Genomic DNA, 22,043 nt, shown 5'->3' on the forward strand with positions numbered 1-22,043 from the left:
TTCTGGCTGTAGCTGTGGAGAGGGCTTCCCTGAAACGTGAGGGCCGAAATGAGGTACAGGACGCTCCTGGAAAACTGCATAAACTTTAATTAAAGTACGGATTCAGTTTCCAAGAGCCGTCCCTCCGCCCCAGCGGCTGCCCAGGCCTGCCTGTCTCCGCCACCTCGGTGGGCAGGGCTTCCGCTCGGCAGTCTTCTGACGGCGACAGCCCAGTGCCTTGGGCACTCGGCTCCTCTGGGAAAGGGGCTCTTTGTCTCCTGGATGGCCTCCAGCCCCGGGCCGCACCTAGGGTTCAGACCCATCACCTAGCGATAAACCCAGGCTAAGGCTTGATGAGCAGAAATGAGTACATGGCTGGCCTTGGCGCCTCTTCATCTTCTAGTCTTTTCCGATCCCCAGTTAATCTTAGGGTATTGAGGAATTCTTGGTGTCTGTATTTTGCCTTATACAAATGGGGTTCCTGGGCAGGGCTTTTCAAAGTGGAACTTGGTGGCAGTCTTTGATTTAGCAAAGATTGAATGCCCTTTGGAAACCAGGGGAAGTTCTCCAGGAGAGGTAGAGTGCTTCCCTCCTGCTTTTACCTGAACTGATTGATGCTGAGGAGTGCTCTGGAACGCTGCAGCACGGGTGCAGACGCAGGGCAGAGGGGAACCTTGGCTGCTCTGTGTTCAGAGTTTACCATGGAGGGCAAGGTGCATTCAGTCCGTGAGTCAGATGCCACTCTTTCTGGTTGCAGAAAATAGCCCTGCTTTGGGGTTAAAGTGGGTGGCACTGATCCTGCCAGGACTCGATTTATGGCTTCTAGCCTTCTGCTGGCTTGTCCTTCTGCAGTGGAAACATGGATGTCCCTGAGTTGGTATTCACAGAAGAGATTTGCTCACCTCTTTCCCAACTGTGGCCCAATTACCAACACAGAGGAAGGGCATCTCATGCTTCCCTCCACTGTCTTTCCCAACTGTATTGTAATTGGTATGGTATGTCTTCTTGTCCATGTTCCTATTACCTCTTGAGTGCTAGGACTGTATTTCTACCATTTCTATCACCAGGGTCTAGTGTACAGAAAGGATTAAATAGGCCCGGTGCGGTGGCTCACACCTGTAATCCTAGCACTTTGGGAGGCTGAGTTGGGTGGATCAGGAGTTCAAGACCAGCCTGGGCTACATGGCAAAAACAAAAAATACAAAAGTTAGCTGAGCATGGTGGTGTGTGCCTATAGTCCCAGCTACTCAGGAGGCTGAGACAGGAGAAGTACTTGAGCCCATGAGTGGAGGTTGCAGTGAAGTGAGATCAAGCCATTGTACTTCAGCCTTGGTGACAGAGCGTGACCTTGTCTCAAAAAAAAAAAAAAAAAAAAAAAAAGAGAAAATAAATGGGTACCCTAACTTCCCCATTCTTACACTGGTGGAAGTGCCATATTATATGTTAGGGGCATCCAAGCTCTGTGCTTGCTAGTGGGATTTACATAGGTCAAAATGACCAAAGCTACTTTTGCATACTTACGGCTAGTGAGCCTGATTCTGGCATTGGAAAAACAGCGCCTCCCAGCTTTCTTCATTGACAATGAACAGGAGTTGATGGCTGCCGGCTCTCCTGTCCAGTTGAAGTTTTTGGGCTGCAGATGGCACCGGAGAACATGTGGGATTGCAGCATTCATGCTTGGCAGTGCCCCTAAGATCCTGGGGATTGATTCATGGGGCAGAACTGGATGCAGGAAATGAGGAGCGCCCTGCTCTGTGGCCGCCCCTCTTAGGAGCACCAATAGGACCAGACTCATAGATTTCAGTTCTTGACTGCCCAGCCTGTCCTAACAAAATCTAGGCTAGAGGAGAAGAGCAGCCCCTTACCACATTTTTATGTAAGTTTGGATGGAGTGTTGGAAGAAGGAGGTAACTGAAAAAAAATCTCTTCTAGGCCGTGGCCACTATTTAACCAGATACTCCTTTGGGGTTCAACAAAAACAGAAGACCCAACAGGTTTGCTGCTAGCCCAGGGAATAATGAAAGCGGCAGCTCTTTTGTTGGCCCAAATCTCTGTACTTATCTCCCATTAGAGCCAGGGCACTGGCGGTACTGGGGAGAAAATTATACAGAAGCCACTGAGGGTGGTGGCCTTGTTATTTGTCAGTCATGAGTGTGGGGTTATTTTGGGACAGGAATATAGAGAGCAAGTTTCTAGTAAATGAGAAGGTTTGGAGCTGCACTTTGCTGGATGTCATACCTAAAACAAAGGAGCTTGGGAACAGACACAAAAGGAATCAACAGACCCGCTCCCAAGGTCCAGCTAGCGCACTCTGCTTTCCCAGGCTCCACTGACAGATACCATCACACAAGCCTCCTTTGTTGAGACCACCACCATGACCTGGGATGACAGCCCTTGTTCCCTTTTCCTCTGGGAGACTTCACAGGGACCCTCACCTGACTCTCATGAAGTTTTTTCTGGCCCTGGGGGCCAGGGTGCTGCAGACGGGTGAGCTGCTCTACAATACCCAGGCTTCGGATGAGAGTCTCCCTTTGTAGCAGGGCCTTCATCCGCTCCAGCTCCTCCTCTTCCACAATTTCTTGAGGCCTCATGGTGTCCAGCTGTCCCGGCAGCAGCTACAAGGTACATGAGAGAGAAATGCAGGATCTCCAAGGATAAGTCCCAAACCATCGCCCAGGATGGCTGCAGGCCTCCTGCCCACTCTACCCTTATCCCTTCCCTGACCCAGGAAGGTTCCTTTTGCTGTCCATTCTCTCACTTCATCTTCCAAAGGATCAGATTCAATTTACTGATTAGGAATTCTTCTCTCTCTTGTGCATGGGGAGGAGAGGACAGCAGAGATTCATTCCCCTCTCTAGTTGTCCCAACCCATTTTCTTGCAGAAAGACAAGAGCTACAAAACCCCTGGCACCTCTTTCTCCCAGTTGCGGTTCCTGTAAGCCAAGCGGGTGGAAAGGCTCTGGAGCCCTGCCCTGGGTCGGCTTTTCTCCCCAGCTGATTCACCCTGGTTCTGGTCCTTGGCCTTTCGCCTCTTAGTACCCCAGGTCTCCTGCTGTTCCTGCTTAAGGTGGATCTCCTCTAGTTGCTGCCTGACAAGACACAGCAGCTTCAGACACTAGAGAAATGGTATTGGGGAGAAGAGGGGTGAGGAAAAATGGGGATGAGGAAAGAGTAGGAAATTACAATCTGTTCTTAGGACTGATGGGAGAGCAATGAGAGGGGAAGATAGGTAACCTACTAAACTGAAAAGAGTCACTAAGAGTCTGATAGGATTTATAGCTCCATTCCTCTTTGCTTGTGTCTGGCTTCCTCTTTCCCTGCTGGGAAGCAGTGCAGCTTCAGGACTTGTCCCCACCTAGGTGTGCAGAGGAGAATGTGGGTCAAAGTACCTGGCACACTCCTCTCTGGCCTTGGAAGCAGCAGTCTCCTGGAAGAGGGAGCCATTGTGCTTGAAGAAGCGGGCATACTTCTCTGTGTCAGGCCCAGGGTAGATCCGCCGGTATTTTCCCAGGTGAGAATCCTCATATCGTTCCTGGTCCAGCATTGCCACATGGGATGACTCAGTTTTTTCTTTCCTGTGGAAAGCAAGCTCAGTGAGTCAGAGGAGGGCTGTGGGAATGTTCAGTAGGAAAAGGAAGACTGACTAAGGTTTGGAGACCCTCCTGCTGGCTTCTTGACCTCCCGGGCCCCTGCCCAAGTAGGGAAAGCTGCCAAGCCCATCTTTGGCCAGCGCCACATGTGGGTAGCCATGAAAATAGCCTTGACTTCCAGAAATCTGATTTTCTTTTCTTTTCTTTTTTGAGACAGGGTCTTGCACTGTTGCCCAGGCTGGAGTGCACTGGCGCAATCTCCACTCACTGTAACCTCTGCCTCCCAGGTTTAAGCAGTTCTCCTGCCTCAGCCTCCCAAGTAGCTGGGATTACAGGCATACACCACCATACCTGGCCAATTTTTGTATTTTTAGTAGAGACAGGGTTTCACCATGTTGGCAAGGCTGGACCTCAAGTGATCCACCCACCTCGGCCTCCCAAAGTGCTGGGATTATAGGCGTGAGCCACCGTACTCGGCCTGATTTTCATCTTAAGTGGAGAGGGGTCTACTCAGAAGCTAGCAGTCCATTATCATAGTCTTTTAGGTTTGTGATTGTAAAAGTAACATATGTTTTGATATAAGCTTTCCATTTGAAAAAAAAAAAAAAAGTGGCCGGGCATGGTGGCTTATGCCTGTAATGCAAGCACTTTGGGAGGCCAAGGCGGGTGGATCACTTGAGGTTGGGAATTCGAGAACAGCCTGGCCAACATAGCAAAACCCTGTTTCTACTAAAAATACAAAAATTATCTGGGCATGGTGGCGTGTGCCTGTAGACCCAGCTGCTTGGGAGGCTGAGGCAGGAAAATTTTTTGAACCCAGGAGGTGGAAGTTGCAGTGAGCCAAGATCGCAGCACTGCACTCCAGCCTAGACAACAGAGTGAGACTAGTCTCCAAAAAAAAAAAAAGAAAAAAGTAATATGTGTTCATTACAGAAAATTTAGAAGAGCAGAAAGAAGATAAAGCCTCCCATAATCTTACTCTGCAATTAGCATGTTGATTATGAGCATGGATCTAAGGCAGGACCTCTTGACTTTGAATCCTGGCTCTGCCACTCACTAGCTTGTGCATGCATATGTGCGTCCTTCCTTCCTTTCTTTCTCTTTTTTTTTTTTTTTTTTTTTTTTTGAGACAGAGTCCTGCTCTGTCACCCAGGCTGGAGTGCAGTGGCACAGTCTCAGCTCACTGCAACCTCCGCCTCCCGGGTTCAAGCGATTCTCCTGCCTCAGCCTTCTGAGTAGCTGGTACTACAGGCATGCACGACCACGCCCAGCTAATTTTTGTATTTTTAGTAGAGATGGGGTTTCACCATGTTGGCCAGGATGGTCTCGATCTCTTGACCTCCTGATCCGCCCACCTCGGCCTCCTAAAGGGCTGAGATTACAGGTCTGAGTCACTGTGCCTGGCCGCTTGCTTGCTTGCTTCAAATGAAATAATACAACAATATTTTAATTTTATTTTTTAATTTAATTTTTTGAAACAAGGTCTCACTCTATCGCCCAGGCTGGAGTGCAGTGATGTAGTCTCAGTTTGCTATCACCTCAGCCTCCCAGGCTCAAGCCATCCTCTCACCTCAGCCTCCTGAGTAGCTGGGACCATAGGCACGCACCACCACGCCTGGCTAATTTTTGTATTTTTTGTAGAGACAGGGTTTTGCATGTTGCCCAGGCTGGTCTCAAACTCGTGAGCTCAAGGGATCCACCCGCCTCAGCCTCCCAAAGTGCTGGGATTACAGGCGTGAGCCACCACACCTGGCCACAACATTTTTAAATGGCTGCCTAGTACTCTAGTGTATGATTGTATCTTGTTTATTTAGTCTGGTACTGTTCAACCATTTTTCCTTATTGAAAGACACATTTCATGACCCTCAGGTACACAGTCCAGTCTTGTAGGAATAGCCAGTATATTACAGTTCTACTTCACTTCCATTCATCACGCAGACATCTGAGTGCTTACGGTGTTCCAGGCCCTGTGGCTCTTATGGGGAATCAAACACACATTGCCCCTGCATATTGGAATGCAAGTGGGAAGAGCAATGTGATCATAGTGATAACTGTACATCTACTCAAATTCATTTGTATGTATCATTAACAAATTACAATTTTAGTATTGGTAACCAGTTACCATGTTTGTAACTCATTTTACAAAGAAAACAACAATGGGTGACCAACACGGATGTAAACGATTCTCTATTATTGAATGACTAAACCGTTTTCTGTGTTTCTTTATTACAAAGTTTCTCAGGAACTGGTTTCTAAAGGAGATTTGTTAGAAAAACAAACCAGCTAATCAAACCACAGAAAGCTCCTTATGTGCTAACATGGGAATGGCTCTAAAATACATTCCTAACCAGGGTGCAGACAGTGTGAAAGTTATGCCTCTGTCTGGGTAGGTAGGGAGAAAAATATTTTGTATAAATACATATATATTAAATGCTTACTATATACACATGATAGTAGGAATGTTGATTGGCTCCAGAGAGGAAAACTGAGTACCTGGAGGAGAAGGGGAGGAGGAAGACTATCCTCTGTATTTTTAAAATTTTGAACTTATCTATGATATATGATTTTTTTTTTTTGAGACAGGGTCTCACTCTGTTGCCCAGGCTGGAGTGCAGTGGTGCAAACATGGGTCACTGCAGTCTGGACCTCCTGGGCTCAAGTAATCCTCCCACCTCAGCCTCCTGAGTAGCTGGGAATACAGGCACGCCACCTTGCCCAGCTAATTTTTTATTTTTTAATTATTATTCTTTTGTTTCTTTTTTGTGTTTTAGGGACAGAGTCTCACATGTTGCCCAGTCTGATCTTGAACTCCAGGGCTCAAGCAATCCTCCTGCCTCGGCCTCCCAAAGTGCTGGGATTACAGATATGAGCCACCAAGCCTGGCCCTGTGATTTTTTTTAATGCAAATATGAACATATTATCTATGCAAAAAGTTGTTTTTGATAGCAAATCAGCCACAGGCCACATTCTTCATCTAAAGGAGGACTTTTACTCTCAGGAATAATGAAGAACTAAACACATGCCAGACACCTAGCACACCTAGATTCTCTTGGCTGTTGGTGGCACTGGAAGAGCCGTTCCTTGACTCGCCGCTTATCCTCTTCCATCACCTTTCTTTTGTCACAGCCCCGGAGGTTGACAAGGGTCATAGCATCACAGAGAAGTGCATCCTTTACCTCTTGATCAAGGCGTGAGTCCGTGGTGAAGCTTGGAGAGTGGTTTACCTGCCAGGAGGAGTCATTATACACCCCTTTCCCAGACCACCTGAGCAGGTGGTGGCCTCTTGCAGGCATAACTAGAGGGTCTAAGATATTCCTCTCCCATGGCCTCAGCCAGGGAGGCTGGATGCTCTGGCTTCCAAGGCCACAAAACTCTGCCATAGAGATCTCCAATTCACAGACCAGTGAGAGCAAATCAGCTTGCCTGCCTCTCAGATAGTGTGTCCCTAAAGACTTACATTAGGGCACTGGGGATCCCAAACCTGCATTCCTATGGTAGAGGCCAAAAACCACCAAGATTTGACTCAGCAGGTCAAAAGGGTAGAGATCTTATGCCTTCTGCTGATTCCCGCCCACCCCAGGGCTTTCACTCTCCCATTCTGTGTTCCACCACCTGAGTATACCCCTGTCCCAGGTGTCCTATTCAAGGAGGCCTCTGGACCTTGGTTTTGCAAAGCCTAGGAGATAATCCTCACCTCTAGCAGCCAGGGCTTCAACTTGTGGTCCAGCAAGATGTCAAAACCAAGGATCTCAAAACAGGCGCATGTACCTCCATTCAGATACTGGGGAAAACAGGTTCGGTAGTTGTGGCGTAGAACAGAATGGGCTGAGATGATGGTTTTGATGATGATGTCCTCGATGTCCCCCCACAGCTCTCCAGGGTTGTAGCTGTGCTCTTGCAGCCAGATGTTGAGTGTTGACAGCTTCCTGCGAGGCCCAGTGCTCAGAGGAAGGCCAGTTTCTAGGCCACTGGGGCCAGGCTGTAGGCAGGAGGCTCCCTCACACTAACGCTAATTGCATGCCCGGGCTTTGAAGGGCTGCTAGCAGTTTGGAGCAGGGACTAGTTATCAGGGTGGGGTTTGGGGCTGCACTTAGAGCTCCAAAGTGCAGGCACAGGACAGGGTCTATAAAGGCTGAGTTTCCCTGGGCAATTAGCCTCCCAAGAGCCAGCTCGGTTTCATGGGCTACTGGGACTATGGGGCTAAGGGGCAGAGGAAACAGGAAAAAACAGAGTAGGGAGTACCTCTTACTGCCCACAGCGCCATCCCGGACAAAATTCTCATTGTGTTTGTTGATAGCATAGTTGGTCAGGTGCATGCAGACATTGTCCTGTGGAGAGAGTGGCCCTGTGGTCTCAGACTGTCTGCATGCGGCCGTCCTCTCCAGCCCTTCATTACCTTGTTGTTCCTCACCCCTCCCAAGGATCTCTTGTCTCCTGTCTCTCTCCACCAGAGGACTGCTATTCTGGATGATCTTGGGGAAGAGGGTGTGCTGGGCTCCTCCGGGTGCTTTTCTCATTCACCTCCTACCAACCACTTGCCTCCCAGCTAGATGCTGCAGCTCTTGCTGGCTTCATTCCTTTTTCTTTGGTAACAATGACAAACCTGTCTACCATGTTTCTCTAGAGAACCTCAGCACTCATGGCAGTGGAAAAGAAGAGTGCTTCCCAGTCCGCTTACCAGGTTGTTATGGCTGGGCTCCACATAGGGCGTGGTGGCAAAACGGGCTAGGCCCTCCTCATATATGAAGATCCGGAGAGGGTCACAGGATGTGATCAGGACGTAGATTCGCATATCAAACTTGAAGCCATCAATGAGGAAGGGCTGGGAGCATGCAAACCCATGAGGGAATAATAACACTTTTGAAGTCCCTGCTATGTGCTGTTGTAAGTGCTTCACATACACAGCTCATTGAATTTCCACAATAACCATGCAAAGTAGTTACTGTTATTACTCCCACTTAATAAATGAGGAGAGGCCAGGCATGGTGGCTCATGCCTGTAATCCCAACGCTTTGAGAGGCCAAGGAGGGTGGATCACGAGGTCAGGAGTTCAAGACCAGCCTGGCCAAGATGGTGAAACCCCACCTCTACTAAAAATACAAAAATTAACTGGGCGTGGTGGCGGGCGCGTGTGATCTCAGCTACTCAGGAGGCTGAGGCAGAGAACTGCTTGAACCTGGGAGGCGGAGGTTGCAGTGAGCCAAGATCACTCCACAGCACTCCAGCCTGGGCAACGCAGCGAGACTCCATCGAAAGAAAGAGAGAGAGAGGGAGAGAAAGAGAAAGGAAGGAAAGGAAAGGAAAGGAAAGGAAGGAGGGAAGGAAGGAAAGGGAGAAAGAAGGAAGGAAAGAAAGGAAGAAAAGGAAGGAAGAAAGGAAAGAAAGAAAGAGGGAGACAGAGGCACAGAGAGAAGGTAAGAAACTTGCCCAAGGCCACATATCTGGGAAGTGGAAAGCTGAGATTCAACCCCAGGCGGCTGGTTCTGAACCATGGCTGGATACTGCCTCCAGGAAAACGGGGCTAGTGGGAAGGGTAGAAGCCTAAGACCAGCTTCCTCCCTGGTTTTGGGAGAGATGAGGCAGCCCAGTGCTGGGGATTGGGGAAGGCTGATGGTCCTGAGGCATCCTTCACCTTGGAGATGTATTGCTGGCAGATCATATGCTCTCCTGGCTTGATCTCCCGGGGATTTCGGGTAATGAAGATGCCACGTCCCTGACAGCCACTGTCTGGCTTGCAGATATACGTGCGGGCTTTTCGCTGACGACCATAGGACTGGAAGTCCCCGTAGCTATGTGCAGAGAGGGCCGGTCAAAAGGTTTCTGTGCATCGTGGCTTTCCTGGGGCCCCATGGAGCTCTTCCTGCTATCTAGTCCATGCTCTTCCTGGAGCACTCAGTCTCAGACCCTCTTTTCTTTGACCAGCTGAAACTTTCTCGTTCCATTTCCATCCCTCTGAGACATTCCTAGGTCACAAGACCAAGCCTGGAGGGAACTCTGAGAGCAACCCTTTTCCTCCCCCTGGTATCTCAGCATGGGAAGCCAGACCCACTCACTCTGCGGGGAGGCACCAGGTGCGGGGGAAGATGTTGTACTCAGAGGGATAGAGTTTGTACATGCGGTTGAGGTTCCGAGCCAGCAGATCTTTGCGGCAGATTTCTGTCATGCCAGGGAAGTGGTTGATTTTCTGAAACACAGCCAGTTAGTATGAGCTCCCAGAGTAAGTGGCATTTCCTAGCACCTGGGCATCCCAGGAAGCAGTGAAGGAGGATTGGGAAGGTTAAGGGAGAAGTCACAGTGGAGGTAAGCACTGCACCAAGGACCCCAAGCGCAAAAATAGGAAGATTCCTTAAGGCAGGTGAGAAAACCCTCTGTGACTCCTACCGAACACACACATCCACACTGAGCTCAGCAAATGAGGGGTGGTGAGAAAGGATGTACCTAGCCAAGACTGTGGCTTCCACAGTTCACCTTCTAACATCCCTCACCAGGCCTAGTCCTCTAACAGTAACTAATGCATGATAGCACAAAGCGGACAATGAGACGAAAGCATTCCCCAAAAGACACAAAAGATAAAATGAAACTAAGAACCAGCCCCAAGGAATGTGATACCATGACACCCACAGAGGGCATGGCATCGCCCTGGTGCCTGCCAGAAACCCCTGGCTGCTCTGTCCTGCCGGATGGGTGGCAGCATCTGGGATGCCACCAAGTAAAGAACAAATAATGAGATAGGATGTGCCCACCAGACACTTCCTTCAGGTAATTCCAGAGACCCAGGAAGAGAATCTTTCCATTGGAAAAGAATACCCTGGGGATTGTCTTTCCTGTCTGCACAGGGGGACAGCCACAAAGAGTATGCTAAGTGCTCTCCACTGGGTTTCCCAATCACTGGCTGCAGTCACTGTATGAACTTAGTATTTCTGACCCTCCATGTCCTAACCAAGGGGTATCTGCTGCTCAGGGCTGTTCTTGAGGATTTAATGGGGTAATAATATAAAAGCACTTAACACGGAGTCTGTTGTGCCGTAAGCCCTCAATAAATGCTGCTAATTTATTGTTATCCTCATCCTTTTTTTTTCCCCCTTCCCTGAGACAGGGTCTCCCTCTGTTGCCCAGGCTGGAGTGCAGTGGTATGATCTCAGCTCACTGCAGCCTCTGCCTCCCGGGCTCAAGGGATCCTCCTGCCTCAGCCTCCCAAGTAGCTGGGACTAAAGGCATGCACCACCACGCCTGGCTAATTTTTTTTTCTTTTTGTATTTTTGGTAGAGATGGGGTTTTGCCTGTTGCCCAGGCTGGTCTCAAAGTCCTGAGTTCAAGCAATCTGCCCGCCTTGGCTTCCCAAAGGGATTTCAGGCATGAGCCACTGTGCTCAGCCTGCAGTCCTCATTTTACAAATGCCCCTCCTTTGGAGCTTCTTTTTTTTTTTTTTTTTTTTTTTTTTTTTTTTTTAGATGGAGTCTCGCTCTGTCACCCAGGCTGGAGTGCAATGATGCGATCTTGGCTCACTGCAACCTCCGCCTCCCTGGTTCAAGTGATTCTCCTGCCTCAGCCTCCTAAGTAGCTGGAATTACAAGTGTGTGCCACCACGCCTGGTTAATTTTTGTATTTTTAGTACAGATGGGGTTTTACCCTGTTAGTCAGGCTGGTCTTGAACTCCTGACATTGTGATCCGCCCGCCTCGGCCTCCCAAAGTGTTGGGACTACAGGTGTGAGCCACTGTGCCCAGCATTTTTTTTTTTTTTTTTTAAAACAGGGTCTCACTCTGTCACCCAGGCTGGAGTGTAGTGGCATGATCTCTGCTCACTGCAACCTCCGCCTCCTTCGTTCAAGCGAACTCCTGACCTGAAGTGATCCACCCGCCTTCGCCTCCCAAAGTGATGGGATTACAGGTGTGAGCCACCACACCCAACCTCCTCTGGAGCTTCTTGAGAACTTCTAGCACTTGCTTTCTCTCTTGGGCACCTCTCCCAAGACTAGATGTGGGACAGGTTTTAATTTCCTCAACTTCCTGCCTGGCTTCCCCAAAGAATAAGCCTGCAGACTCTTTTAAATTATTTTATTGCTGATCACTACAAATGCCCAATTAGAGGATAATAAAAATGTCACAAGGCAGTTCTATTCTTGTGGACCCCAGTGGATCATTCCTGAATTTCTTGCCACCAGGCAGGACCCTGCAGTCTCCTAATGGATGTGGAATGCTAAGCTAAGTTGCTTAGAAGGCTGGATCATTCAACTGCCCCTGCTGTTAGCTCTGAAGCTGCCTCCCAGTATTCTCCCTAAGATGGGCTCACCCACCCTGGAGAGGGCCAGCTACACACAGATGCCACCAAGCAAAGTGCAAATAATGAGATAGGATGTGCCCATCAGACACTTCCTTCGGGTAATTCCAGAAACCCAAGATCTCCAAGAGGAGATCTTCCCATTGGAAAAGAAGACTCTGGGGGTGGTCTTTCCTGTCTGCACAAGGGGACAGCCACAAAGAGTAAGAGTCTTGGGTGCCTGGGCAAGGAGGTGGGAATAGTCATTCTGGGGCCCTAGCCCCTGTCGGCTCTCAGGTCAGGAGATGGGTACCTGAAACCTCTTCATGTCCATGACTCGTTCCAGCGAGACAGCGCAGTCTGTCCAGTACAGAGTCCACTCTTCATCCTCCCCCACCTCCTTCAGGCCACACATGTGGGCTGCCCGACGCACTGCAGAGACAGGGAGATCAGTAGTGCCAGCATGGACAGGAGCAACAAGCCCTGGAACTGTGTAGCTGGGTCAGATAAGGTATACACCTGACACGAGGGCAGGCTGAAGAGGGAGGTAGTTCTTGCCTCAGCCTTGTACTTTAGTTACCACATGACAATCTCAAGTTCTTAGGGGCCGTCAGGGCCCTTCCAAAATACCTAGCAGAGAAAACTAGAACCTGGTTTTTTGTTTGCTTGCTTGTTTGTTTTTTTGAGACGGAGTTTCGCCCTTGTTGTGCTGGAGTGCAGTGGCACGGTCTCGGCTCACTGCAACCTCCACCTCCCAGGTTCAAGCGATTCTTGTGCCTCAGCCTCTCCAATAGCTGGGATTACAGGCACCCACCACCACACCTGGGTAATTTTTGTATTTTTAGTAGAGACGGGGTTTTACCATGTTGGCCAGTCTGGTCTCGAACTCCTGACCTCAGGAGATTCGCCTGCCTTGACCTCCCAAAGTGTTGGGATTACAGGCGTGAGCCACCGCGCCTGGCTGCTCCTGTCAGTCTTATCTCTCAATCAGGGATGTTTATGGCTTGGAGAGCTGCCTATAGGTAGGGGTCACACTGGCACTTCACACTCCATACTTGTGTGGCTCCTTATAAAGATGCCAGAGGGAATATTAGGGGAAGGACCTAGCTGGAGATTTTTTTTTTTCTTAATCGTTGAAGTCTCTTCAAATCTTCCTTGAAAAAACTGTTTTAAGCTTGTCTCATCTCTGGTAAAATCTGGGAAGGGTCTGGCATGGTGGCTTCTGCCTGTTATCCTAGGCCTTTGAGAAGCTGAAGTGGGAGGATCACTTGAGCCCAGGAGTTCAAGACCAGCCTGGGCAACATAGCAAGACTCTGTCTCTACAAAACATTTAAGAATTAGCTGGGCAGGCTGGGCACGGTGGCTCACGCCTGTAATCCCAGCACTTTGGGAGGCTGAGGTGGGTGGATCACCTGAGATCAGGAGTTCAAGACCAGCCTGGCCAACATGGAGAAACCCCGTCTACTAAAAGTACAAAATTAGCCAGATGTGGTGGCACATGCCTGTAATCCCAGCTATTTGGGAGGCTGAGGCAGGACAATTGCTTGAACCTGGGAGGTGGAGGTTGCAGTGAGCCAAGATCACGTCATTGCATTCCAGCCTGGGCAACAAGAGCAAAACTCGGTCTCAAAAAAAAAAGAATTAGCTGAGCATAGTGGTGCAGGCCTGTAGTCCCAGCTACTGGGAAGCTCAGGTAGGAAGACGGCTTGAGCTCGGGAGTTCAAGGCTGCATTAAGCTATGATTGCAATACTGCACTCCAGCCTGGATGACAAAGCGAAAAAATAAATAAATAAAATCTGGGAAGGGTGGGGCAGTAGTGGCTCTTGGACTTTCTTTTTTTTTTTTTTCTTGTTTACTGTGAAGATACCCTCCCTAACACTGAGACTACCTGGAACAGCAACATCTCAGCTTCCAGTGTCTGAGGCAGAGGACACCTAGGAAGCTCAGTACAGGTTATAGGCAAGCCTGCCAGGCCCCAGGGGCTGGAAGCCTGATCGGGGGTCCATTCCAGCGGAAGAACAGCAGCTGTAGGCACCCTGCTATGCACCACAGTGTGAGCAACAGGCTGGGTGCTTACCACTCTCATACTTGCAGTTGGTCAGGTTGATGGCCAGGGATCTGGAATAGAGGAATAGCATAAATCAGGCAGAGTGGGAGGGAAGGACAAGTACTCAGATGAAGAGACATCCAACAAATTCACAACACAATTCCTTTTCTCTAGAAGCCACTTAAAAGACAGACCAGGATGACATAAACAGGCTGGGATTCCAAAATGAGCCAGCCTAAATGGTTCTGAATTTTGTTTCTGTTGTATCAAAGGGTTAATGATGCTCCAGCATTTCCTGTCCTCTTTTGTAGGCTAAAGGGAAGATCTGAGATCCCAGCTCCTCCAAATGTTGAAGGGAGGCCAATGGGTGACCCCCTGGAGCTGGGCAGTTGAGGGTATCTAGGGAATAGTTACCTGCGTTTCCGCCTTCTCTTCCTCCTCCTAGCTTCTAAGTCGCCTGTGTCAACTGGGACTATGACTTTCTTCGGAATTTTTGTGGCCATAATGGGTGAGGGAACCCCATTTTTTAATGCCTTATAGTCAGCTTTTAGGAGGGCCTGCTGTGAAGAGTTAGAGGGGATGGTAGCTCCCTCTTTAACACAATTCTCAGATTCCTTTTCCTCAACATAGTCTTCCTCTGATTCGCTGGTCCTACAGGTACGCGGCTCCATTCTCTCAGATTCTGAGGGGTTGGGGGGTGGGAATGAAGTGTATATCAGACCTCAGACCTCCCTCAGGCCCTAGAGGGCCTGAAGGAATCCACCAGAACGACCTTCATGCTGTTATAAGGGAATGTTGCTGTCCCTTTAGGACAAAACAGTTTCACTGAGGAATGGGATGTGTCCAGGTAGGTGGAGGTGCATGGGGGTGGAAGATACCAGTGAGATGTGGATTCCCTGATGACAAGCCCCAATCATCCAGGATCACACTGGATCATACAACGCACAGGGGTGCCTTCAGGAGTTGGACACAGATGGTACGGGCCATGACCATGACCCTTTTGTTCCTGATTGGGAAAGAGGATGACTGAGTGCTGGGGGGACCTTCGCTTTAAAAGACAGCTGAATCGGCCAGGCGCGGTGACTCATGCCTGTAATCCCAGCACGTTTGGAGGCTGAGGCAGGCAGATCACTTGAGGTCTGGAGTTGGAGACCAGCCTGGCTAGCACGGTGAAACCCCGCCTTTCCTAAAAATACAAAAATTAGCTGGGCGTGGTGGTGCGTTGCCTGTAATCCCAGCTACTCAGGAGGCTGAGGCAGGAGAATCACTTGAACCTGGGAGGTGGAGGTTGCAGTGAGCAGAGAGCACACCACTGCACTCCAGCCTGGGCGACAGAGCAAGAGTCTGTCTCTAAATAAATAAATAAATAAAATAAAATAAAATACAGCTGAAGACTAAAAGCCCCCTACGCTGGCCCTTTCCCTCTCCCACGACTCATTTTCTGCACGTGTACACACTAGGGACAGGCACCCGATGGCTAAGACCCTTTGGGCTGTGACGGTGGAGACTGCCCACCCGTGGTTCCGAGGAGAGCTGAGGGGCTGCTGGGTCCGCCCCTAGCGGCCTGGGGCTGGACTCAGCTGGCCGCTCATGTCCCCTCTTCCCCCGGCTCCAGTTCTCCCTGGGCGTTTCTGGGCGTCCGGAACCGCCTCCTCGTTTCACAGGACTGGCTGTCCTCACGATCGCGAGGGGGAACCTGCTCCCCCGCAGGGGTTCACTCCTAAGGCGGCTGCAGGGGCAGCGTTTCCTTAAGCAGGCCCGAGGCCGCCGCCGTTGCCATGGACACGAGGGCAGTTCCCATTGGAGAAGCGTTGTGGGGGCGGGGCTTTCCCGCAGCTACACCCACTTGGGCGCCGGCCGAGGCCACCTTGGGCGGGGGCGACTGCGTTTGCCCTTTGGAGCTGGCTGGCCTCGAGGCCAGATTCCTCCGGTGCATCCTGGGACTTGCAGCCCTCCCGCTTCGAAGCCAGTTCTCACCGCACTCCCATCTTTCCCTAAACCCCGGGCCAAGGAATTTGGCCAAACATATGATCAGGACAAATAGCTGTTTGCCTTTCCTCAATTCTTTTTTTTTTGAGACGGGGTCTTGCCGTGTCGCCCAGGCTGGAGTGCGGTGGAATGCACAATCATAGCTCACTGCAGCCTGGACCTCCTGGGCTCAAGCAATCCTCCTGCCTCAGCCTCCCAGTAGCTGCGACTACAGGAGCGCGCCACCACGCCGGGCTCAATTCTTTAGTAACTCTTAGTTAGCAAAGCCTATGCATTCAAGAGTGACAGCCATGGTAAGGCCACGTGCCTTTCAAGGCTTTCCCTCTGGTGGACTGTGACAGCTCCCCTAAGGAATAACCAAACCGCCTTACCACAGTGCTCCTTCACTGTCACCTTCTCTTCCTGACATCCACCCACTTTGATTTCTGCTCACCACCTCCACCCAACTCAGCTCAACTTGTCACACTAAAATTATACTGTGTGGCTAAATCTAGAGAACACTTAAAATTTTTCCATCCTTTTAAAAAGACATAGACTTTTCTTTTTTTTTTTTTTTTTTGAGACAGGGTCTTGCTTTGTAGCCCAGGCTGGAGTGCAGTGGTGTGATCGCAGCTCACTGCAACTTTACTTAGCCTCCCAGGCTCAAGCAATCCTCCCACTTCAGCCTCCCAAGTAGCTGAGGCTACAGGTGCGCACCACCATGCCCAGCTAATTTTTGTATTTTTTGTAGAGACGGGGTTTTGCCATGTTGGTCAGGCTGATCTTGAACTCCTGGCCCCAAGTGACCTGCCCACCTTGGCTTCCCAAAGTGGTGGGATTACAGGCGTGAACCACTGCTCCTGGCCTAAAAAGGCATGGACATTCTCTAATTTATAGACTGTTTTTGTTGTTGTTAATTGTCTATAAACTATTTCTTTGCCCACATATTCATGTTTCATAGTTCAGGAACATAAGTTAGTGATAAACTTCCGTGTAATTCAACCCAAAGAAACTTTATATTCCAAAATCACTTTGCACTTTGAAAGATACCAGCCTTCCTCATCTCTTCAAAATCTTTCATAGAATCAGCCAGGCTAGGTGGCAGGCCCTGTAGTCCCAGCTACTAGGAAGACTGAGGTGGGAGGATCTCTTGAGCGTGGGAGTTAAGAGGATGCAGTGAGCTATGATTATGCCACTGCACTCCAGCTTGAGTGACAGAGTGAGAACTCATATTTAAAAAAACAAATATCTGGCCGGGTGTGATGGCTCACACCTGTAATCCCAGCACTTTGGGAGGCCGAGGTGGGCGGATCACCAGGTCAGGAGATCAAGACCATCCTGGCTAACACGGTGAAACCCCTCTCTACTAAAAAAAAAAAAAAAAAAAAAATTAGCCGGGCGTGGTGGCGGGCACTTATAGTCCCAGCTACTTGGGAGGCTGAGGCAGGAGAATGGTGTGAACCAGGAGCTTGCAGCGAACGGAGATCGTGCCACTGCACTCCAGCCTGGGCGACAGAGGGAGACTCTGTCTCATAAAAAACAAGCAAACAAAAAAAATCTTTGATGGAATTATAATTTCTCTAGAAATCTGCATATGCCTTCTTTCCTGGTTCAGCCACAGCAAATGTATAGAGGGCTACAACCCTCTATACAGGGATACAGCAATGTGAAACCAGAGGTCATGCATCTGAGGTTTCATCAAAACACTGGAAGCCAAGGTAGTTATTATCCTTGATAGGTATGTCAACCTCAACACCAATGTCCTTCCTAGCTGATGGAGAAATGGGCTGCCAGATTCACAGACTTCTTGATCTTTCTTCAGCATATGATACTCTCATATGAAACTCTCCTCCTGGCTAGGTGTGGTAGCCTACATCTGTAATCCCAGCACTTTGGAAAGCTGAGGCGGGAGGATCACTGGAGGCCAGGAGTTTGAGACCAGGCTGGGCAATACAGTGAGACTCCATCTCTTAAAAAAAAAAAAAAAAAAAAAAAAAAAGAAAAGAAAAGGCTGGTGACTCACAGCTGTAATCCCAGCACTTTGGGAGGCTGAGGCAGGTGGATCACGAGGTCAGGAGTTTGAGACCAGCCTGGCCAATATGGTGAAACCCCGTCTCTACTAAAAATACAAAAATTAGCTGGGCGTGGTGGTGCGTGCCTGTAGTCTCAGCTATTCAGGAGGCCTAGGCAGGAGAATTGCTTGAACCTGGGACACAGAGGTTACAGTGAGCCGAGAGTGTGCCACTGCACTCCAGCCTGGATGACAGAGTGAGACTCTGTCTCAAAAGAAAAGAAAAAGGAAAGAAAGAAATGGTCCTCCTGGAAATGTTCTGTAGTCCCTTGACTTCCAGGACACTCACTGCATCAACAAACAATTTAGTGTTCTAGGGACTGTTCTAGGACCTGGACCATCATTTCTTGCCGGAATCACCACAATTCAGCAATCTTTTTTTTTTTTTTTTTTGAGACAGTCTCACTCTGTTGCCCAGGCTGGAGTGCAATGGCTCAATCTCAGCTCACTGCATCCTCTGCTTCCCAGGTTCAAGTGTTTCTCTTGCCTCAGCCTCCTGAGTAGCTGGGGTTACAGGTGTCTGCCACCATGCCGGGCTAATTTTTGTATTTTTAGTAGAGACGGGGTTTCACTATGTTGGTGAGGCTGTTCTCAAACCCTTGACTTCAGGTGATCCACCTGCCTTGGTCTCCCAAAGTGCTGGGATTACAGGCGTGAGCTACCGCACCTGGCCTCAGCAGTCTGTTAATTGGATTCCCTGATTCTATTCTTCACTCCCTCCATCCTCCCCATTACAGCATAAGTATTCTTCCTCAAATGCAAAGCTGTTACTCAAATGTAAAGCTGTTACTCCACATTAAGTATTCTTCAAGGTTTCCCATTAGATCAAGTCTAAACCCTCTTAGTACATGAGGCCCTGCATGAAGAGTTCTGATTATCGTTTTTTTTTTGTTTTTTTTTTTTTTTTGAGACAGAGTCTCACCCTGTCACCTAGGCTGGAGTGCAATGGCACGATCTTGGCTCATTGCAAACTCTGCCTCCTGGGTTGAAGCGATTCTTCTGCCTCAGCCTCCTGAGTGGCTAGGATTACAGGCGCATGCCACCATGCCCGGTTAATTTTTGTATTTTTGTAGAGACTGGGTTTCACCATGTTGGTCAGGCTGGTCTTGAATTCCTGACCTCCGGTGATCTGCCCGCCTCGGCCTCCCAAAGTGCTGGGATTACAGGAGTGTGCCACCGTGCCCGGCCTCTGCATGAAGAGTTAAGCAAAAACGTGGGGAGGTCCTGGGCTGGGTCAGCACTTCCTACCATACTCAAGGCCCAGGGCTCAGAGTACAAAGGACCCCCTACATGTTTCCTACTCAGTAGAAAAAGCTGCAGTCCAAATCCCCTTGAAGATTCACAAAGCATATAAATGGCTGAGAAATACCACCAGAAAGAAAATCCATTTTACTTTCCCCTTTTTATATGGAGAAACGTATTTGAGTCAGGGAAGCCTTTCCTCTAAACATCAGTCCTAGGGAGAAACTGGGAAGATCCTGATATTTGGCTTATCACTTTGGACGCACAATCCACTTTGCTGCAATGGTCACCCGAACTCCCTTCAGAGAGCAAGCAAGCAAAATTAAGTGTGATACTGGAGCTTATGCATGCAAAAGCTTGCAAAAAGTATTTAGGAAACATTACTGCTGTTTACCAAAAATATGAGGGTGGTCAACATTTTCTGAAAGAATGTTAAACTGCTTTTTCTTTTCTGTTTGTTTTTTTGTTTTTTTTTTTTTGAGACAAAGTCTCTCTCTGCCGCCCAGGCTGGAGTGCAGTGGCGCAATCTCGGCTCACTGCCACCTCTGCCTCCCAGGTCCAAGCGATTCTCCTGCCTCAGCCTCCTGAGTAGCTGGGATTATAGATGTGTGCCACCACACCCAGCTAATTTTTGTATTTTTAGTAGAGACGGGGTTTCACTATGTTGGCCAGGCTGGTCTTGAACTCCTGACCTTGTGATCCACCTGCCTTCCAAACTGCTGGGATTACAGGCTTGAGCCACCACGCCCGGCCTAAACTGTTTTTCTTATAAAATGGGTTATGGATGCATATTCTGCTTTATCACAGGGAGACTTTGTAACATCATTTGGGATGTAAAACCTCTAATGAAAACTTGAAACTAAGGCTTTATACAGGCCTGGGTATAGGGAGCCAACGACCTGAAGGCCTAAGCCAGGGCTAGGACCCACATTTTGGGAGGCAGAGAAATCAAAACCCCTCCTGGGTGAGCCCACTCAGCCAGCATCCAGAACCCACCTGTGTGAGCCCCCTTTCACCCTTACGCTGTGAACAGGGACCTTCATTCCTTCAGGATGTTTGAGGAAGGAGTGGTGGCGGTGATAATCTCTGTTGAGAGCTAGACCCAAGACTTTATTTTTTTTGAGACTGAGTCTTGCACCATCACCCAGGCTGGAGTACAGTCTCGCAATCTCAGCTCACTGCAACCACCGCCTCCTGGGTTCAAGTGTTTCTCCTGCCTCAGCCTCCCAAGTAGATGGGATTACAGGTGCCCGCCACAACGCCTGGCTAATTTTTGTATTTTTAGTAGAGATGGGGTTTCACCATGTTGGCCAGGCTGGTCTCGAACTCCTGACTTCAAGTGATTTGCCTGCCTCAGCTTCCCAAAGTGCTAGGATTAAAGGTGTGAGCCACCGCGCCCAGCCAACCCAAGACTTCTTTTACTTCTGCTGTATAACAGTCAAGGGGGCTAAAAGGAAAATGAGATTTCACACCCACATACTCTCTTAGAATAGTGTCTACTGACTAGTTCCTCTGGAACCAGTGTGAAATCTCTGGAGTAACAGGACAGAACAAAGCAATGAGATAAAAAAAGTTTCCCACATTGACTCAGATGCAGATGGAGGAGCAACGACTTAGCTCTGGATTTTGTGTCTACATCAAGAGGAGCTTCAGGCCGGGTGCGGTGGCTCACGCTTGTAATCCCAGCACTTTGGGAGGCCGAGGCGGGCGGATCACGAGGTCAGGAGATCGAGACCACGGTGAAACCCCGTTTCTACTAAAAATACAAAAAATTAGCCGGGTGTGGTGGCGGGCGCCTGTAGTCCCAGCTACTCGGAGAGGCTGAGGCAGGAGAATGGCGTGAACCCGGGAGGTGGAGCTTGCAGTGAGCTGAGATTGCGCCACTGCACTCCAGCCTGGGCGACAGAGCAAGACTCCGTCTCAAAAATAAAAAAAAGAGGAGCTTCTAAAGTACTTGGGAAAGACCCCAAGAGGGATGGCTGAGGCTCAGGGAGGGCAAACTGTTAAGGACAGCGCTACCCACCATGGGAACCACTGACTGGAGAGGCGGTCACAAGCACACATTGTCCCAGCTCATCTTCTGGTACCTGTCTGTGCTGCAGTCCCGATTCCAGTTGTCTGACCTTGAACAAAGTACAAACTGTCAGTCTCCATCCCCTGTTTTGAATGGGGGTATTAAGAAGACTCAGGCCGAATTGCTTGAACCCAGGAGGTGGAGGTTGCAGTGAGTCGAGATCGCGCCACTGCACTCCAGCCTGGGCAACAGAGCGAAACTCCGACTCAAGAAGAAAAGAAAAAAAAAAAAAAAAGACTCAGGCCAGGTGCGGTGGCTCATGCCTGTAATCTCAGCACTTTGGGAGGCTGAGGTGGGAGGATCTCGAGGCTAGGAGTTCCAGACCAGCCTGGGCAACTTGGCAAGACCCTGTCTCTACAAAAAAATAGCCGGGTGTGGTGGCGCATGCCTGTGGTCCCAGCTACTAGGGAGGCTGAGATGGGAATATTGTTTGAGCCCAGGAGGTTGAGGCTGCAGTTAGCTGTGTTCATACCACTTTACTCCAGCCTGGGTGATAGTGACCCTGTGTCGAGAAAACAAAAACGAAAACAAAAACCTGCAGCAAGGTGTGGTGGCATCTTAGCACTCTGGGAGGCCGAGGTGGGAGGATTTCTTAAGGCCAGGGGTTTGACAGCAACCTGGGCAACATAGCAAGACCCTGTCTCTACAAAAAATTTAAAAATTAGCCAGGTGTGATGGTGCACACCTATCGTCCCAGCTACTCAGGGGGCTGAGGTGGGAGGGTGGCTTGAGCCCAAGAGTTTGGGTCTGCAGTGAGCTGGGATTGCACCACTGCACCCCAGCCTCACAAAAAAAAAAAAAAAAAAAAAGTGC

At 49.5% G+C, this 22,043-nt stretch overlaps 1 protein-coding gene across 8 annotated transcripts; it reads right to left on the reverse strand.

Annotated features, from left to right (window-relative positions):
* Positions 1 to 69: 69 nt before the first annotated feature.
* TTLL13 (tubulin tyrosine ligase like 13) lies at positions 70 to 15,592 on the reverse strand. Of its 8 annotated transcripts, XM_055277203.2 has the most exons (17): positions 15,391 to 15,592; positions 14,966 to 15,061; positions 14,290 to 14,557; positions 13,906 to 13,946; positions 12,141 to 12,259; positions 9,623 to 9,753; positions 9,202 to 9,358; positions 8,248 to 8,391; positions 7,812 to 7,897; positions 7,264 to 7,495; positions 6,609 to 6,793; positions 3,369 to 3,554; positions 2,891 to 3,068; positions 2,415 to 2,594; positions 1,501 to 1,612; positions 582 to 825; positions 70 to 285 (listed from the first exon to the last, which is right to left on the reverse strand). In XM_055277203.2, exons 3-17 carry the CDS (start codon positions 14,544 to 14,546, stop codon positions 90 to 92), a joined length of 2,448 nt encoding a protein of 815 aa, XP_055133178.2. In that variant the 5' UTR covers positions 14,547 to 14,557; positions 14,966 to 15,061; positions 15,391 to 15,592; the 3' UTR covers positions 70 to 89. The 8 variants fall into 8 exon arrangements, with proteins under 8 accessions (XP_055133178.2, XP_055133179.2, XP_055133187.2 ...); XM_055277204.2 differs by lacking the exon at positions 70 to 285 and having other exon boundaries at positions 578 to 825; XM_055277212.2 differs by lacking the exon at positions 70 to 285 and having other exon boundaries at positions 582 to 1,331.
* Between the last annotated feature and the right edge of the window lie 6,451 nt (positions 15,593 to 22,043).

The sequence above is a fragment of the Symphalangus syndactylus genome, chromosome 5, assembly GCF_028878055.3.
Source record: "Symphalangus syndactylus isolate Jambi chromosome 5, NHGRI_mSymSyn1-v2.1_pri, whole genome shotgun sequence".
Taxonomy (NCBI): domain Eukaryota; kingdom Metazoa; phylum Chordata; class Mammalia; order Primates; family Hylobatidae; genus Symphalangus; species Symphalangus syndactylus.

Coding starts and splice junctions, on each gene's coding strand:
- TTLL13 (XM_055277203.2), bottom strand. CDS start 14,546: ATGGAGCCGCGTACCTGTAGGACCAGCGAATCAGAGGAAGACTATGTT. Junction 7,898..8,247: donor AGCCCAGCCATAACAACCTG/GTAAGCGGACTG, acceptor CTCTCTCCACAG/GACAATGTCTGCATGCACCT. Junction 286..581: donor CTCAGCATCAATCAGTTCAG/GTAAAAGCAGGA, acceptor TCTGAACCCTAG/GTGCGGCCCGGGGCTGGAGG.